At 36.0% G+C, this 20,777-nt stretch overlaps 1 protein-coding gene across 1 annotated transcript; it reads left to right on the plus strand.

The window, feature by feature from the left end:
• The first annotated feature begins 15 nt into the window (after positions 1-15).
• On the plus strand, positions 16-19,793 carry SOCS4 (suppressor of cytokine signaling 4). The gene is made up of 2 exons (XM_025870007.2): positions 16-297; positions 13,578-19,793. Exon 2 carries the CDS (start codon positions 13,670-13,672, stop codon positions 14,990-14,992), a length of 1,323 nt encoding a protein of 440 aa, XP_025725792.1. The 5' UTR covers positions 16-297; positions 13,578-13,669; the 3' UTR covers positions 14,993-19,793.
• Positions 19,794-20,777: the final 984 nt, after the last annotated feature.

Raw genomic sequence — 20,777 nt, forward strand, 5'->3', positions numbered from 1 at the left:
GCGCCGCCTGCCAGGGAAAAAGCCGGTTGCTGGGAGAGTGAGGAAGAAAGGGAGGGTGCCGAACACGGAAGTGATGGCAGCGCTTTGGGAGCAGGTGGAGGCGGTGACCGCAACGTGTGAGACAGGAACTCAACGCCGACGGGTGGGGGCTTGCAGAAAGGCGTCCGCCTTTTAAGATCTACACGAGGTGTAGGAGTGGCTGGGTCTCCCTTCTCCACCTTAGCGAGCTCTCAGAGTGATGGCGATGGTGATGGCGGCAGTTATTCGGACAGCCCCAGTTAAGCTGCGCTCTGAGAGGTGAGTGGGGGAAGGGTGGTTGCTGCCCGGCCTTGCCGATTGGGGTCAGCTATCACTTTCCAGGCTCTCCTAACATGCAGCCGTATCCGAGTGCCTGTACGTGACCAGTTCCTCCTTGGGGCCCGGTTAGAGGATGAGGTCTTTGAGCATCTTCTCTCGAGGAGAGCGAGACCCTTCCCAAACCTTTAATCCTGGCATCCTTCGTGCCCTCATCTTGTCGTTTCTATAGAGATAAAGGAGGGAAGACTTTAATCCCAGTTCTCAGTTCCTAGAGGTATGGCCTGCACATTAATGCTTATTTGGGGCGGGGGGGGGGGGGGGACTCTCTATATATTCCTTAAGAAGAAAGTAACTTGGATTTCCCCGTTCAGACCCCACCTAAAATTCACTGAACTGCATATTTAGAGCTAAAAGAAGAGACAGAACTAAAGTATATTGTTGAATACTTCGCTCCTTACAATCTGAGCGAAGGTCTTGGCCATTAAGTTTATGCTTTGTTTCCCCATGTTCTCCCGTGTTGGCAGAACAGTCTGATGAATACCTTAACAGTTACATATTTTTGTGGTACCCACCTTCTAGTCTGCGTCAGACTCTAGTTTATGACATAAGTGAGACGTTTTTCTGGTGTAGATATTTCCCCATTGTTTTTCAATCTAGTTCCATTGTGAAAAGTTACACAGTTACACAAACGGTGCTATTGTTCTTACTGTCTTGGCATTCTGTGAAGGTTGTTTTTAGTACTAGGGTTCCAAATAGGCTTCCTAGATACTTAAGTATGGTATATTAATGAAGAGGAAGAATGATTGGCTGAAAATGAACTTGGGATTTGTGGCAAAATAGCCAAACTATTGTGGATTTCCCATAACAACAAAAGATACCTGAGATTACTCTTTCTGAGTGACTTTATTTGGAGATCATTCGTTAATTTTTAGATAGACTGATGTGTAATTTTTTTATCCAAGTAAATATCACTGGATAGACTATGGAATTGAAGATGAACTCTTAATATTCGTCTCTGTATTGAATATATCGTGATGAGATTTCAAGGTAGTGCTATTCAGAGCTCAGCATAAGAAGAATCTGTAAATTGAAATAAGAGTTATAGGTATAAAATGCCCTAACTATGACATCTATAAACCCTGTGACTTTAAAACTATGAATGGTGTCTATATTTCTCTCCCTTCACTCTGCCTAGCAATCAAGTCATATAGGTTAAAGAAAAATTTCCTTTACAAATTTCACATGTATGGAAAGAGCTTAGGCCTTAGAGTTGACAGTTACTCATTGTATGACCTTGACTATGCTTTACTTTTTCTGATGTCAGATTCCTTATTTCTAAAATGGAGATACCTACTTCCATCGATTGTTAGTTTTAGTGTATAGGAGATACTCATGGATGTATAAAATTAATTGTTAGTGATGTCTGGTGTTATTAACAGAGTACTTTGGGTGGGTACTTAGTGCTTTTATTTAAAATAGAGTTTGTTTTGTTTAAATAATTACCCTGTAAAATTTTTCAGTATTACTTTTGCTAGTATTGCATTTCTCTTTCAGTCAAATGCCAACAAATTTTTATGTCAATGAGTTCATGGTCTTGATGGAAACAGACATTCAAACAACATGTACAAGACAGTGTGGTAATGAAATGCATGTAACTTAAATGTTAGCAAAATTGTGTGGTTATTTAGGATAATGTAGTCTTTAAAAAAATCCATTGTAGCTGTCACTGATCTGGCTGTCAAAATTTTCCAAATGGATTTATTTATCATTAACAGTGCGTGTCTCATAGGAGTGGGTAGCTGAATGAACTCACCGAAAATGACACCAAGGTCACAGTTTAAACTGCTGTGGAAGATTAGTTAGCTTTGCTCTGTTGCAACCATTTTTAGGACCCTTACGCTCACAAATATTGTTCTCAAGGGTAAGAAGGTGAGAAAACATGAGTATATTACCATTCTGCTGATGGCGATGACTATTATCTACATCATATACTCTTAGAGACTCAGTTTATTTAAGAAGCATATCAGCATTGCCTTATGGAAGGGGTTTAAAACATGCCTTTTCAATAAAATATGTAGTTGATGTAAAAATCACTAATTATGTGAAAGATAAGGCTGGAAGAGAGTGTTAAAATACCTGAGGCGAGGGACATCTGGGTGGCTCAGTCGGTTAAGCGTCCGACTCTTGATTTCGTCTCAGGTCATGATCTCAGGGGGGTCATGAGATTGAGCCCCAAGTGGGCTCTGTGCTGGGCATGGAGCCTGCTTAAGATTCTCTCTTTCCCCCTGCACCCCCCCCACCCCATCTCTCTCACACATGTGTGTTCTCTCTCTCTCTAAAAAAACAAAAATAAAAAATAACTGAGGAGAACAGTATTGAAGAAAATAATATCAAAGGCAATTTAGAAATCTGAAGATTTGTGTATCTCTGAAGGTGTCCTGAAACTTGCCAGCCTATTTAATTTATTTTTGGAGTAAATAATACTTGCATATGTATAAACTTCCTAAGGTATAAAAGGCAATACAGTAAAAGTTCTGTTCCCAGCTATCCAGTTCTTGTGGCTGAAGACAGCCACAGTATTTGATTGTGTTGTTATATGGATAGTGGATCCTTACACAGCAAGACAGATATAATCACTCTTTTATTGATGAAGAAACCAAGACTCAGAGAGGTTATAGTTTGTCCAAAGTCACACTCCTACCGAATGTCGAAACGAGAAATAGAGCATACAGGTCTTTTACCTTCTGATTCAAGATAGTCTATCATACTGTCACTCCATATCATAACTGTTACCATAAAACTTAGAATTTAGTAAAACACATCAGTACATAAAAACATTTTATTTAAGTCTAGAGTCACCTTATACTAGTTTGTTAAAACTTGTATTAGTAAAACTTGTCACCCAAGCTTAAATATAAGAATATGTAATTATTATAAAGCAATGGAAAGACTAATTTATAGTAGTTAAAAAAAACTTTGCCTACTCTTTCTGTTGAAATCTATGTATTTACTAAGTTAGCTTGCAAGAAACTACATTTTTTTTTTAAGAAACTACATTTTTTAAGTTAAAGGTTTGGTTATTTACATCCATAATATTTTTAAAGAATTTAAAATTTTTTAGCTTTTTAAAAAAACAGTATTTAATATCAAGAGTAATATAAAATACTTTATGATATTTCAGAAATGCTGAAGCCTCCTCAGCCTCAGATTTTCAAGCCTTATATGTGGCCTTTGTTTCCTCTTGTTCCTTTTTTTTTAATTTTGTCACTTTTCCACGTCTTATTTTTAGAAATTAATTTCTCCATGAGAAGTTCTGAGTACTACTAGAAGGTAGCTAATATGCATTTTCATTAATCTCAGTGTATGCTATTTTCATACATCTTAATCCTGGTGGCAAAAACATCAGGCCACTGGAATTACCCAGATTTTACAATGTGAAAACTGAAGCTAAATGAGATTTTAAAATCAGGTGATTGAACTAATATGTGACAAAGTCTGGATTTTAGCCCATGTTTGATGATTTAGCCCTTCATGCTATTTCATCGGCACCATGCTTCATTTTTAAATATAATGGAGTGAAAAACTGTAGATGGTTAATTTTTTATAGATGCTTAAAACATTAAAATTTTCTCTTTAGACTAAATTACTCTTACAAGAAAAAAGACTTCAAGGAAATGAGCCAAAATGTCTAAATTGACTGCCTTTAGGTAATTGAAGTATAGTTTTTTTTCCCTCCCTTTTAAACTTTTCTGAATGTTCATATATTTTATGCTGAGCATATATAGTTTTTATAATTACAAAATTATAAATTGGAAAGAAAAAAACATCTGTTTAATCCAGTTTATTCCCTAAAGAGTTACAATCATATATCTTAAATATTCTGGTTTCTAAGATTCTTTTAAGGTCCTTCCACTTTTAAAAGCCCAGGTACTGCCAGCTCTTAGTTTTCTGTTCTCTCTTCACTCTAGATTAACCTTCTTCAGTGACAGGTTCCTGGCCATTTCTCTTTGGCATGCTCAGGGAATGTATAATCATTTAAATATTAGCCCAAGTTAATATTTCCCCTAAAATTTGCTCCAAAATTATTTGTGTGAGCTAAGTACAGGAAACTATGGGTTAAGCAGACTTCTTACCTGAAGGACCTCTCAGAACCTTTTGCTAAATATACATTATAATATTTAATAGGGAAAGCCATTCCTAAATTTGTTTAACAAGGAAACCCCATCTCTCTAGAATGTGTATTAACATCTTTTAGAACTAGTGTCCACGAAAAGTACAGACTGGGGGACACTGGCATAAGCAAGCAATAACTGGGAAAGTAAGTGGGGGGTGTGGGGAGGAGGAGGACATAGTGGTACTAATCAGTAATTCATTTTGTTTATTAATCATTTAAGTCCCATGAGCCCTGACTTGGCAGCATGAAAATGGCAGACACTAAAATATTTACTGGAAGGGGGGCGCCTGGGTGGCTCTTGTTAAGTGTCTGCCTTCGGCTCAGGTCATGATCCCAGGGTCCTGGGATCAAGCCCCGCATCGGGCTCCCTGCTCGGCGGGAAGCCTGCTCCTCCCTCTGCCACTCCCCCTGCTTGTGTTCCCTCTCTCGCTGTGTCTCTGTCAAATAAATAAAATCTTTAAAAAAATAAAATATTTACTGGAAAGTGAACCTGTATTGCTCTTGTAATGAGAAAAAAAACAAAAAACATTTTTTTTATTTCAGAGTTTTTTTTTCATATGAACAAACCTGGTTTTCATTATTTTTCCTTAACATTTCAAGGAGTTCATATGTCATCTACTATCCAGTATATTCCATTTGTAGGCCCTAAATGTCTCCACAGAATCCTCCTCAAGTATCAAACTATGATCATATGTTAAGGACTATGACCCACAGAATCAAATTCAGATATCACAGCCTATGATCAGAATGCTTTCAGGGAGTTTTGGGACACATAATGGCAGGTAAACTTTGGAGTCGTGGATTTGGTGAGGAAATTCCCAGACCTGAATTACTATCAGAGTAATTGTTTATAAATTCTTTATGTAGTGTAATAAATAATGATTTTAGGATCAAATTTATTTTAATTTAGTATTTACATGAATTCTGGTCTTAGATATCATCAGCATTGTAGATAAAGTAGTTGTTCAATGAATAATTAACATATACTACAGTATTCTGGTAGCCAACCTCACAGAGATACAAAGAATTTTTCAGATAGATGAAGTTTAACCCTTTAATTATTGGCTTTTTTTTTTTTTTAAGTAGACTCCATCCCAGTATGGGGCTTAAACTCATGACCCTGAGATTGAGAGTTGCATGCTCTACCCACTGAGCAAGCCAGCCAGGCATCCCTAATTATTGGCTTTTTAAAAATTTTCTGTAGAAATCTTGAATTAAAATCACCTACCTGGCCTTATTCAATAGAACTAATTAAATGTTATTTAAATCTTTGTTAGTAGAATGGCCATGTTGGATATTAATTCTTGCTCACTGTCCTTGCAGTAGAATCTGGGATCAAATGACTTCTGGGAATCTGGGAACTTGCTTTCTTGACAATGGCTTTTATATAAATTTGCTTTTTAGATATTTGCCTCTTCCTCATTAAGAAATAATTTTTTTAAAAGATGTCACTGTGTACTCCCCAGAGCAATGTAATTTAGCTGCCTTCATAAAAAATTAATTACTGAATCAAGAGCCAAAGCAGCCTTCTCCCAAGTGATTTTTTCACCCTCTTAAAAAAAAAAGCTTTGCAGTTACCAACAAAGATCTTTGATTTGTCAGCACCTTTTAAATTATGATCGTTGATTTCTATAATACATTAAAAAAATGGTAGTAAAGCCACTTTCTTATCACTTTGTATCTCTTCTGCCTCATTTATACAAAGTTTGTAAAATTCCAAGACTAATGATAGGCTGTTTGAAAGGATTCATTCAGATTTAGAACGAACCCAACACTTTTTTTTACATTTAGATTTTACCTCTATAGGCAAGACACAAAAGCACTTTTCTAAAACTCACCTTTAGTCTTTAAAAGTAGAAAAATAAAAATTTTGTTCTCACTAAAAATTAATGTTATTTTTATTGAGAACAGTGTGATTGAATTTTTTTATTTTTAAGAATTTTAAGGTTTGGGGCACCTGGGTGGCTCAGTCAGTTAACCTTAAGCGTCTGACTCTTGATTTCATCTCACATCATGATCTCAGGGTCATGAGAGTGAGCCCCGTGTCAGACTCCACACTGGGCGTGGAGCCTGCTTAAGTTTCTCTCCTCCTCCCTCTGCTCTGTTCCTCACCCTTTGCATGCACGCTCTCAAAAAAAAAAAAAAAGATTTTTAAGATTTAATGAAACTTGTGGAGGAGATTAGAAAATTATTTTTCCACGTGTCTAAGTGTAAAGATGTGAGAGTTTATACATATGATACATTTTTATCATTTTTGTAAAGAAATCATAATAGTGAAGGAAATTCTGAATATACTTTTTCTAAAAGGATGTCTCTGTAGCACAGATTTTTTTAAGCAATTACTTTCTTAGTAACTAAGATGTTACCTATACCGGGAAGTGACCAGTTAAGTGTTTTGTGTTGCCTTTCTTTTTTAATATATCTGCTAAATAGCTTCTGAGAGCCACCTATCCCAGGAAAGATCATCAATTTTAGAACACCTTAAATTTCAGCAACTTCAGTACCTTGCTCTGAGGTAACTAACAAACCTAATATGTTATAAAATTTCTATGATTGTGTCTATTTACAAAGTATTCTTAAGATTCTATTATTTAAGGTGATATAATCCACAAATCTATTCCGGCAACATGGAACCAAGTGCAGTCCACTATAGGTAAACAAAGAAATGGAGAGGGCTGCCATCAGGTCCTCAGCTTTTTGGAACTCTCACTCTTCCTTCAGGCGCAGAGCACCATCCAACAAGTAATAACTATTTGATGACAATGAGTGATGGGAACATTGCTAACCATATAATCAATATTAATGAATTTTAAATTTTCTAATATTTCTACAAATATAAATAGAAGTTAAATTTTCTTACTGCTTTAAAGACTACAACAAAATGTCATTTAATTGACATTTTGGACCATATATTGATATGGTATGTTTTACCAAATCAGGTTTTTGCCATAATTTATAAAAGTAGGAGGGACTTCTGAAGCATGAACTCAGTTTTCTAACAGAATAGCTATGTGAAATTTATAGAAGGCTATTATTCTGAGATACATACAAACCTAAGTCAAGATTTTCTGTGCATTAACTCTTTAAGTACAAGTAAATGTATGGAAGATTCATCTAGGGCTATGGTATGTCACTTTATTTTATGGACACCTGCAGCATTAGCACATGTAAGAACAGTTAACCAAAAATCCAGAGATACTTAACTGATTAGTACCTATTATATACAAGTTGGTAAGCCTTGCCAAAGGAAATCTGTTATGTTGGCATGTTAGCTTATGTAGAATAAGGCTGGAAATTAGTTCTCTAGGGGAAAATGTCAAATTGTTCTCTAGCTTCATGGTCTCTTAAGTTCCAGCTATATCTGGCATATTGATCTTTTTTCACTGAAGCATGTTATTCTCCTAAAAATTAAAACTTTTTAGTTAGAATTGGACTAGAGACAGAAGTAGTCTGTGATGTCGTCATTATAAACTACTTTTTTTTTTTTAAGATTTATTTATTTGAGAGAGAGAACAAGTAGGAGGGGCAGGGAGAGGGAGAGAGAATCTCAAGCGGACACCGCCATGAGTGCAGAGCTGGACACGAGGCTGGGATCAGGACCTGAGTGGAAAACAAGAGTTGGACACTGTGATGACTGCATCACCTAGGTGCCCCATGAATAATTGCTATTAAACTGGCTTTTATGAAACAGATATATCTAATATCTGTTTCTTTTTTAAAAGAACATTTATTGATTACTTAATACGTTTAGGATCTGAGCTGAGTACTTTACACACATTATTTCATTTAATCCCCAACAGCTGAATGAAATAGATAGCATCAATATCTCTATTTTACAGATTAAAAACACTGAGAGGTTTCAAGTCCTATGGCTAGTATAAAATAAACTGGACTCAAACCATACTACTAGTGGCCACCATTACTGTGCTGTGGAACTGCGTTCTTGTCATATATATGCATAGAGATAATGAAAATGTTAAAATGATTACTGCTGAACGATAGGATTATAGACGGTTTTTGGGTTTTTTTTCATAATTTTAAGCTTAGTTTGAATTAATGATGATGAGTATGAATTACTGTTATTTATGTTCATCAAAATGACATATGCACCCAGGTTAAAAATTAAGTTGAAAGCTTAGATAAGATAAATGCTACAGTCCTACCCATTCCAAAGGCATCACTTTCAATCTTTTAACTGTTTTTCTGATATTTACCTTTATATTTCTAAATCATATGCTAATACTTCTTTCTTGATTCATCAATTACTAGACATTATCACTTGACTTCCTTTTATGATAGATGAGGATTTAACGCTCCCTCCTTCCTTTCTTCCCATTTTCTTATTGCATTTATATCACAGTTTTGATGAATATGTAAATGATATTTTCACTGCTGAGCCAGGTATTTTACAACTCTGTTTTCTTTCTTGTATAACCCTTGAATTTTTGTGTGATTAATAATTACCTAATTCTTCCTCTGTTTGCATTCTTCTCAATTGAATTTTCCAGAAGTCAATTCTTTTTTTTTCCTCAAGATCTTCCACCTTGGAACCTATGGCCTTGTGTGATTCTATGGACTAGATGCTCTGGGGATACCCTATTGTCTAGAGATTTTCCTTCTTCATCATCCTAATAATTCACATTTCCTGTCTCCTGTGTTAAATATCTTATTTCCTATGTTATGTCTTCTGTTGTGGGTGTACACTCTAATTTTAGAAGACTTGTCTTCTAATATGAGGTAAAATTGTTGATGCTTTGCATATCTGAAAATTTATTTTATCCTCATTTGATTGATAATTTGGCTGGTTATCTCTTCGAAGTTGGAAACTAGTCTCTAGCTTCCAAAACTAGCCTCTAGCTTCCAGTGTTACTGTTGAGAAACCAGATGCCATTTATTTACAGTCCTTTGTGACTCTTTTCCCTTCAGGAAGACTGTTTTTTCATTTTCATATATTTTTTGGCTTGGATTTATTTGTTTACTTAACTGTAGTAAGAACACAACACGACATCTACCCTCTTAACTTGAGTATCTCCTCTTTATCTCAAGGATTCTAAAATTTTAGAATAATGTAGCTCAGTGTGTATTTTTCCCCCATTGTGGTGGGTACTCAGTGGACTCTTTCATTGTGGAGGCTCATATCCTCTGATTCTGGGATATTTTCTGATACAGTTTCTTTTGTAATTCCCCCCCCTTCATTTTGTTGTTATTTTCTGTGAAATGGCTGTATTGATCCTGTAGCTTTCTTAACCTTTTCTAATCATTTTTTTCCTATTTCCTGTTATTTCCTCAGTTTATTCTCCGAATTTTCCTATTGAATATTTTATTTCTGTATTCATATTTTTAATTTACAAAACTTTCTTATTCTCTGATTGTCCCAAACTCCTCTTACTCATTCATAGATTTAATATCTTCTCTTAACTTGGAAGAAATCAATTTTATTTTCTGCCCTTTTTGTGGTTATTGTTTTCTCTAAGTTTTTTGTTTTAGCCTCTGTTGTTTATGTTAGAGGCTTTCCTCAAAAGTCTGATGACCTGTGACTATTCATTCATATTCTGGAGTGAATGAAGCACAACAATGCTGCCTGGCAGCTGTGTGTGAGTATGTGGGACTTGTGGACTGGCAAGCTTGGGTGGCCTTCCAGGTTTGTTTTGTTTTTTTGATTCGCTTATTTATTTTTGGGGAGAGAGAGAGTGTGTGTGTGTGCGTGCGCACGCACAGGGGAGAGGGTGAGGGAGAATCTCAAGCAGACTCCCCACTGAGCATGGAGCCTGGCGAGGGGCTTGATCTCACAACCCTGAGATTATGACCCAAGCTGCAATCAAGAGTCCACTCTTGGATTGCTCAACCAACTGAGGCACCCAGGCACCTCCCCCAACCCTCAGCTTTCTATTGACAGAGTCCCAGCTGTCAGCATTTAGAGGTCTTTTCTCTTTGGCCATTCTATTTCTTCAGCAAAGTTTTTTTTTTTTAAAGATTTTATTTATCTGACAGAGACACAGCGAGAGAGGGAACACAAGCAGGCAGAGGGAGAGGGAGAAGCAGGCCTCCCGCCGAGCAGGGAGCCCGATGCGGGGCTCAATCCCAGGACCCTGAGATCATGACCTGAGCTGAAGGCAGATGCTTAATGACTGAGCCACCTTCAGCAAAGTATCTTTTAGTCCCCTATTATAAGTCTGGCTGCTGGAGTTCTGGGAGTTGGATGGAAGAAGGAAGTAGGAATTTTCATTCTGATTTTAGTCCCAAACCTCCCCTTTACCCTCTATGATATCCAAAGTCCTGAGCCTCTCTAGTTCAGTTTCTCCAAATGATAAATATCCCATCTCCTCCAAGTGTAGAAGTAAAAACTGGAGAGATCCTGTTGTACTTATGCATATTTTCAACTTGCTTCATTTTCCACCCTGTTCTCCGCCCACATTTCTGTATCATCTGGGTCCTGGACTTTGCCTACTCTGTTGGTTTGCTTCTCATCCATGTCATCTGTGTGCCTAGTGTTACCCACCTCTCTGCTGCTGAGTTATTTACTGCTCCTCCATTCATATTCTGTTCTCATATTTTGTGATTCAGGTTATAGACATCTGCTAGTCCTGTTGAAGATAAGATTTGTGTTTTTATTTCTCATTTTTTCCTTGTTTTAGGTTGACTTCTGAGAGAATAGAGCAAAAAGATTTTCATTTGGCCATTTCAAACCAAACAATTACTTATTTTACAATCAGAAGAAAACAAAAAGCTATTCTCATTTTGAGGGGAAGTGAAGTTATAATACTAAGAAATTTAGTAATGGAAAGCAGCCGGTGTAGTAGCTAGAGGAAGTATTAGAATCACTAAAGGATTTTACAGGAGATTTCATTGAAGGCAAAAAGAACTTGAGAGAGCAAAACTGAAGCAGGCCCTGGTAAAGGTGGGAATGCCATCAAGAACAGAGATGGGGAGCCTATCTTTGATAATAGAAGTGAAGGAAAAAATGGTAAAATGTAGAGGTAATGGGCAAGATGAGGGAGCTTATATCCAGTAGAGTAAAGTTGGTCATAGAGTTTAATAAACTGCTATTTTGATTTTTTTTTTTTTTGTAAATCACCAAGCATTTCAAATCTTAACATATTTTTCACAACTGACTAAAAAAAGTAGAAACTATGTAGTATTAATGAAAAAGATCTGCTTGGGGCTCCTCTTACTTTTTTACCTTGAAAAATATGTTAAAGTGTAAGCTCTTAATAACAAGTGTTTATTCTGATCAATGACTCTTCATCTTCTTCAGCTTACTTTGTTGCTTCTCGTTTATTTTTGCTCAGTAGAACTTAATCAACAAACAGCCAAAGCATAATGTTGAATAAAATTTTGGTATAATGAATAATGACGTATCTTCCAAAATCAGATTTAAAAATATTTTCCATATGGATTTTAAATGAGTATATACTAGTGAGGTCACTAAATCAAAATAATCTGTATAATCACCAGGTGCTATTCAATGTTCAGAAATGGAGTATTTTCTTTGGCAAGTCTGATTCATTAGTTCACACTTTTAAGTACTTGCCAATCATATTTGCTACTACAGATACTTGTTTCAAATCCTCTTGCTTTGAAAATGCATTCAAGTGGCTCTAAACATTTACTTGACTTGGGATTATAATGTTCCTCTGACATATCAGAAACTTAATTGTAATCAGTATGCTAAGTGAGACTGATTTTCTCAGTCTCCAAATTCAAATTTCATTTGTAAAATATTTGAGATTATAGAATACTTACCCCCAATTCTGGGCTTAAATCTTATTCCACCTAAGAATAGTTAAGCTAATCCCCTCTGTGACCAATCATTACTATTAGTCTTAATAAAACTCAGTATTTCACGTTGTAAACTCTAATATATCCAGCCAATTTTATGGGAAAGTCATTGGCCTATAGAAATTTATCTGCTTGTTTCTCAGAAGTACCAAGAAAATTACAAAGGTGTATGTGTAAAAAACAAATTTTTATCCAATTCCACATTTTCTAAAAACTTCCTAGACTGATAGTGAAATTGACCAATTACTGAAATAAGTTGACAAACTGCATTGGGAATGCTTGCATGGCATTCCTGTTGTTCAGTGGTGATTATTTGATTCTTTTTTTTAAATATTTTTTTATTTATTTGACAGAGAGAGACACAGCAAGAGAGGGAACACAAGCAGGGGGAGTGGGAGAGGGAGAAGCAGGCTTCCCGCGGAGCAGGGAGCCCAATGCGGGGCTCCATCCCAGGACCCTAGGATCATGACCCAAGCCAAAAGCAGATGTTTAACGACTGAGCCACCCAGGCACCCCTGATTATTTGATTCTTAACAGCTTTTATAACTTAAAGTTCATATTTTTAATCAATAGGAAAGCAAGGAGAGAGAAGTGAGGGAACTACATAGTAGTGGTTCTCAAACACCAAGTCATGTATTTCTCAGTCTCTTACAAACAATTCACTGGCTGGTCTGCTGTGAAATAAAAATAAGGGTAGGAGAGATTGGCATGAGATATACCTCAAGACTAGAAATTGTTCATACAATTTTGAGCATACAGTTGGACTAAGAGAGGCGGCCTCACTTTTTCTAATCTACACTGAAAATTAGCTGTGGGAAAGGAACGCAGATTCTTGACTCCCAGGCACTATGAAATTACTAGTATATGGTAAAGCAGATCATTTAAGTGAAAACAAAATATCTTGGAACTGTCTTCCAACATATCCAGTACTCTTATCTTGTTCCTGTACTAGTTGTGGTTTTTCATTTTATGTCTGATTGGGGTTTAATATAGAAACTACTGTATGAGAAGTAAATGACAGTTGGACACCTGGGTGGCTCAGTTGGTTAAACGTCCGATTCTTGGTTTCAGCTCAAGTCATGATCTCAGGGTCATGAGATCAAGCCCTATTTGGGCTCAGTGCTCAGTGTGGCATCTGCTTGAGATTCTCTCCCTCTCCCTCTGTCCCTCACCCCCACCCCACCCCTGTGCACTTGCTTGCGCTGAGCATGGAGCCTGCTTGGGATTCTCTCTCTCCCTCTCCCCTTCCCCTGCTCATGCACTCATGCTCTCTCTCAAAAAAAAAAGTGAATGACAAATGACTGCTGTTTTGTTTTTTTCCCTTTAGATACATCCAGAGAGTGCCCAGAAGAAACTTCCTGCTGGAAAAACTGAAAAAGCAGTATTTATAACACTGGAATTTGTGGATAATTTGTTAAAATGGCAGAAAATAGTGAAAGTATTAGCAAAAATGTAGATGTAAGGCCCAAAACTAGTCGAAGTAGAAGTGCTGACAGAAAGGACGGTTATGTGTGGAGTGGAAAGAAATTATCTTGGTCAAAAAAGAGTGAAAGTTGTTCAGATGCTGAAACAGTGAATGCTGTAGAGAAAACCGAAGTTCCTTTAAGGAGCCAAGAAAGGAAGCACAGCTGTTCATCCATCGAGTTGGATTTAGATCATTCCTGTGGGCATAGATTTTTAGGCCGATCTCTTAAACAGAAACTGCAAGATGCTGTGGGGCAGTGTTTTCCAATAAAGAATTGTAGTGGTCGGCACTCTTCGGGGCTTCCATCTAAAAGGAAAATTCATATCAGTGAACTCATGTTAGATAAGTGTCCTTTCCCACCTCGATCAGATTTAGCCTTTAGGTGGCATTTTATTAAACGACACACTGCTCCTATAAATCCCAAATCCAATGAATGGGTAAACACAGACTTGTCTCAGAGTGAATTGAGGGATGGTCAGCTAAAACAAAGAAGAAACGTGGAAGAAGAGGTAAACTGCTTCTCACATACCAATGTTCAGCCCTGTGTCATAACCACCAACAGTGCTTCATGTAGAGGTGGTCCTGTGACTGGCTCTGTGATGAACCTGGTTTCAAATAACAGTATAGAAGATAGTGATATGGATTCAGATGATGAAATTATAACACTTTGCACAAGTTCCAGGAAAAGAAACAAACCCAAATGGGAAATGGATGAAGAAATCCTGCAGTTGGAAACACCTCCTAAGTACCATACCCAGATTGATTATGTCCACTGTCTTGTACCAGACCTCCTTCAGATCAATAACAATCCATGTTACTGGGGAGTTATGGATAAATATGCAGCTGAAGCTCTACTAGAGGGAAAACCAGAGGGTACCTTTTTACTTCGAGACTCAGCACAGGAGGACTATTTATTCTCAGTTAGTTTTAGACGCTATAGTCGTTCTCTTCATGCTAGAATTGAACAGTGGAATCACAACTTTAGCTTTGATGCACATGATCCTTGTGTCTTCCATTCTCCTGACATTACTGGGCTCCTAGAACATTATAAGGACCCGAGTGCCTGTATGTTCTTCGAACCACTTTTATCCACTCCTTTAATTCGGACTTTCCCCTTTTCCTTACAGCATATATGCAGAACAGTTATTTGTAACTGTACAACTTATGATGGCATTGATGCCCTTCCAATTCCTTCTTCTATGAAATTATATCTGAAGGAATATCACTATAAATCAAAAGTTAGAGTACTCAGGATTGATGCACCAGAACAATGCTAGGGAAAGTGTGGGAATATGGGAATGATTATATACATATTTTCATTTAATATTTTATTTTTCTTATGTCACTTTGAATTTTTCTACAAGGGCAGTTGAAATAAATCTCTGCCCTAAATTTTACTTCCAGATCAGTTTATTTTTCTTATGATAAACTAATTGTTTAAAGTTACACACTAGGGGTTAATGAATATTTTTGACCAGGTGTTTGGTTTTTGTTTTTACCAAATAGATTGTATGCTTACTTAATTTTTTTTCTTAATTGTAATTCGCTTACAATCCAGGGATATTTGAAATTTGGTAGGCGTTGCAAACACAGTTAAATAATCTATATTTCATACTTTTCCTTAAAAATAATCTTACGTCCTTTACTACATGTAAATTCCCTTGTTAACCTATGCCATTGGCATTCCTATACATAAAATATAGTTTCCCCATCCCCTTTTCAGAGTTGTTTTAAAGTTCTTCAGTAAAGCTGAGTGTGTTGTAATTCACAATCCATACCAATGTATTGAGTTTTGTAACTTAATAAATAATAGGGATGTTAAAGGTAACAAAATGGTTTGAACGTAAACTTGAAGGGTTTTCATTTTAAATACTAACTATAAAGCAGTATTAGTAAATTTGATTTATCTGATCAGGAAGAATCAAATGAGAACATGACTTTTTAGAGGTGAATTTATTTTCTACCCTGTAGCATGGTCATTTATTTTTTAATAGGTCTTTCACTCAACCTAGATGAGTTGCTATCTTCAGGACAAATATTGTTCCTTCCTCACTGGAAGCTTTAAAAATAATGATAACACTATTAGTAAGTAGTAGTTACTAACATACTAAAGCAACTCTGGGGTTTTTCTGTATTTACTTATGAACTGTTGCTTCTGATTAGCCTTTTCATAGAAACTCTGAGCCTTTTCTTTTGGGGAGATGCCACAGTTTTATAAACAGCCAGAAATTTCCATCGGTAACCAAAGAGGGACCTAAGTAGTCTTCAGTATTTTAAAGTGAGCTTCACTAAAGATTCAAGAAGTAAACATGGAGCTCAGTTTTTTGAAACTTAATATTGGTTTTGATTTTCAGGTTTCAAATAATTATTCCTGTCTTCAGAATTAACATGTCTTTACTGTGGCGTCAAAAAAGGGAAAACATTTTGAGAGCTACATGGCTTATGCCATACTGAACAGTACTAGGCACTAGGAGTAATATTTTAAATTTGCTATCCCCATACGGAAGCATTTTTAGAAACGTCATTATCCCAGTATAATAAAGGTAAATGGAGTGATAACCTATCTAACTCCACTTTTTTAAAGAGTCAGCGCGTAATTGCCTAGACAGTCGTTTCTTCTGGTGAGCTGTCTAACCCTTTGTACAAATTGGCCTTTTTAATATCATAGTAACTGATTTCTTGATGATAATTTAGGTCCAGTAGGAAGTTGCGTCCACCTGGACTGAAACGACTCAACTTTCCAAGTTAGAACAGATGTTTCTTAAGTATCATTGCTTTTATTTCCCTTTCCTGCAGTTCTGTTGTAAACATAAAGATGGTATTTTTCAGTAATAGCTTTAAAATAAATTTTTAGCAATGACAACAAAATTAAACCAAGAAAATCTCTTACCATTTTCTAGCATTTTTTTTCTCAGTGATCTCAAGATTGTCTTGGTTCCAGGTAGGGTAACTACTAATTATGGCACCTGTCTGTGGAGTAATGAGGCTCAGGATATCATTAACACCGATATCGGGATAAATATCTCTTCTAAAGATGGTATTTTCCTTTTACAAAAGTAGAAAAGTCTCATACTACCTCATCTTTATTGTGACACTTTTGTAGATCACTGAGAAGGTTGTCTTATTTACCAATAAAACACTTCCTAAATATCCATTTTTGGTGAAAGAACATTAATAGTAAGACTCTACCCATGATTATAGTTTTTTATCAGATTTTGATAATGAGACTTTCTGTTTCTGTGAAACAATTATTGTTTTAAATATTTTTCTTTTAAAAGTAACTTTTTATCAGTACAGAAAAACCTAAGGGATGACTAGCTAACAAATATTCTGTTAAAGAGTAATTTTATAAAGAAAAAATGAAATATAATTATGTTGTCTTTTATAATGGTAAAAAGTTTATATGAAAATCAAGATATAAGTAGCTTTTCATATATTCAGACTGGTTGCTTGTGATATATTTTCTCTGGCTTTCTTATTTTTTCAACTTCAAGGTATTAATAGCTGTTAACATTTTCAAAATACTGCCATGTATATATCCTTGAAGTAAATGATCTAATAAATGAGAGCAGGGAAGAGACTCATTTACTCTGAAATGGTTTGTATTTTTCCTTTGGTATTTGCTACAGTGAAAAGAAATCTGGAAAGTAGAAGTATAAAGACTTGAGAAGGGAATTGTTTACCATGAAGAAAAAAGGAAAGAGTAATAATAAATTTTTAAAACATTGAAGAATTGGAATTTAGAAAGGTTAATCCCTTTCTCTTTGTGAGGATACATTTGGAAGAGCATCCAGTATTCACAAACTTACTTTTAAAATGTAAAATATGTAATTATTAGAATATATAACAAAAGTGACTAAGTCATGAGAGGAACATGAGGAAAGATACAAATATATCTAAATATAAATTTTTTAACTCTTAAGTTTGTGGGCATTTGAAAAGTGTAAATTCCAGAGTTGAGAAAGCATCAGCATGGTGGAAATGTGTAGAGCTTATTGGTGAGAGAGTATGGAGCTAAAAGAAACAAGATAAAATATTAAAATTAAGAATTTAGGCATCACCTCAGGGAAGAGCCTTGACAGTGAAAGGGAACTACTTAACTGCTAATAGCTAGTCTGGACCAGACAGTTAACTGCGCTTTGGGAATCATCCTGCACTAATCAGGAAATAAACTTGACTTCTATTTCTCAAGCTTTTCAGGATGACTCCACCACCACCACCACGCATCTTTTTTTTTTTTTAAGCTATTATAGCATCTTGATTCATATTCTTAATTCCTGAAATATTCTGAATGGATTTTTTTAGGTTCCTTGAGCATTTTTGTATGAAGAATCCTATGTGATCTTTCTATAGCCATGCCATTCACTTAAATAATTCATAGAGAGAATGGTTTAATTTAAAGGAAGACCTAATAGGAAGAAGATTAAAGGAAGCTTTTAGTCAGCCTGTGGTTAGATTTATTGATTTGGTGAACAGAACTGTGTTCTTTCCTGAATTTCAGCTAATGGTCAAAGAATGGCTTTCAGTTAAAGTTGTGACTTATTATAAATAATACAAAGAATGTCTAAGTAATTAGAAATCCTTTAAAAAGTAGAGTAAATGTGGGACTCATACAAATTCCATTTCTTTTTATAAGAAAAATACAAACCATTATCATTTATTCATGAGCCAAAGCCATTAAGAAGACAAATCAAGTTATCAGCTTCCTGTCTCTCTGAAGTTTGGATCATTTTATAGACCCACGTAATAGAGCGGTTTCTTCCTATGAAACAAAAACCTTGAAACCTCTTATACTATTAGTTTTCATTTAAAAACGTTTTTGTCACTTTTAGCTGTAATGAGTCAAATAGGCTATATATTGATTTTGGTGGAGTAAATTTTACAGGAAAGTAGACTTAATTATTTCTGGAGACAACACAGGGAGAATAATGTTTAAATGTTAAAAAAAAAAACCCTGTGTGTTAAGTAATACCCAAATGAATAAAAGATTTTAAGTCAAGCAGACTATTGTTTATATTTTGGAAAAAAATCTTTACAATTTTGGTCTTTAATCAGTTTTACATTTATTTTTATTTCTAAAGAATGAACGGAAAGCACAAAGGTTTTTTTTTTCTTTTTTTAATGACCTAGTAGAAATGAGCAATGCCACAAGAGTCTGCCTATGCCATTCTAATATATTAAGATATTCGACACAGTGGAAGTGACTTTTTAAATGGGTTGGCTTCTAAGTAGAAGTGTAGACTAACGGGTACAGCGCAACAGAGAGGGATTTGGGGCACATTAATCCTATTTCAAATAAAAGCAGAATCTATTTTTTAATTTTGAATAGATTACTCAATCCTAAATCTTTATCTTCATCTCCTAGCATATAAAATGTAGAAAAATAATACTTGTCATGACTTCCTGAAGGTTAATTCTTCATTTAAGAGATGACCCTTGGAGCATACTTGAAAATAATTTCTGTAATTTCTTGAAAATAACGTGATAGATTTTCAAAGTATCCCCTCAGTGGACCCTGCAAATTCACATTCACTTCTAATAGTCTGTAATAGGCTTTCTTGGCTTGATTTGACAATAGATGTAACAGTACAATTTGGATTTATGGTTTAGACTCTGGAATTGGATGAACAATTGCAGTTTCCTCCTACCCTTCATAAGGTTTATGTAAAATTGATGTTTGCCTGTTATTTCAGAAGTTGATTACATTTGCAGGAAGTGAAGATAATCACTTTTGCTGTGGTTATAATCAAATCTAAACTTTCAGACTTAAGAAAGTAAAACTCAAGGTTTACTTAAATTATGCTTGCTTTGCTAGGATTGAATCAATTCTGTATAAGCCAAGTATGAACTTGATATATACTTGAATATACAGAGTTTAAGTAGTAACTTCACAAAACTGTTAGTACTCTTGTCAGTTGGGCTTGTATGATCCTCCCCTTACCCAAAAAGAAGTAGACTCTTTCCATTTTTATTTCTAATCCTGAAGTTGAATGTTTCTTCTTGGATGTGAGTTCAAATAAATTGATCTGAATAAATTTTCACTTCTTCTTAATTAAAACTTCGTATATAAAACCCAAAGGCTTTGTATTTTGTTTTTAAAACATTGTATATCCTGGGGTGCCTCAGTTGGTTAAGCATCTGACTCTTGATTTCAGCTCAGGTCCTGACTTCAGGGTTGAGATCAAGCCCCGCCTCAGGCTCCACCCTGGGCATGGAGCCTGCTTAAGATTCTATCCATCTCTGCACAAGCTCTCTCTTAAAAAACATTGTATATCCTGGCTTTGCACATTCAACTTAGAACCTAAAAAAATTGCGGGCACCTGGGTGGCTCAGTCAGTTAAGCATCAGACTCTTGGTTTCAGCTCAAGTCATGATCTCAGGGTCCTAAGAGCTGTTTGGGAGTCTTTCCCTCTGCCCATGTACCCTCCCTCTCCCCCCCGCCCCCCCCCCCGCGCTTTCATGCCTGCATACACTCTCAAATCTAAAAAAAGAATAAAAAACTTTAAAACCTATATTACACATTTTCTAATTCAAAATACACCTTATGTCTTAATGTGTCAGTTTGGGTCTTCTAGAAGCAGATGCCAAAATGTGATTAAATGTGCAAGAGATTTATTGGGGAAACACTTATGAAGGAAGGTGTGGAAGTCTCCCTATCACTTTGCAAGTCTGACATACATGAAAGAAATGGAAAGATTGATGAGGGTGGGCTTCAGACTGCACTGCAATTGTGAAAAAGTTAGACGGGGATTTAGTATCCAAGCAAAGGTTGACTGACCGAGCCCATGTGGGACAGGAATGACCTAGCTCTAGAACACAGTACGCTGTTGCTGAGAGCATGGAAAAACGAGGCTGTCAGTTACTCTGATAGTGACCAGGACTGGGGTGAGGTGGGTGAGGCACTCAACCTGGGCACAAAAATTTTTTGACCGAAAATCTCGTATTTCAGTACAACGTTTTAAATTCAGAATTAAGGGGCGCCTGGGTGGCTCGGTCAGTGAAGAGTCTGCCTTCGGCTAGGTCATGATCCCGGGGTCCTGGGATGGAGCTCCGTGACTGGCT

The sequence above is a fragment of the Callorhinus ursinus genome, unplaced genomic scaffold (genome assembly GCF_003265705.2).
Source record: "Callorhinus ursinus isolate GAN/ISIS: 27379988/994484 unplaced genomic scaffold, GSC_fseal_2.0 scaffold8, whole genome shotgun sequence".
Classification (NCBI taxonomy): Eukaryota; Metazoa; Chordata; class Mammalia; order Carnivora; family Otariidae; genus Callorhinus; species Callorhinus ursinus.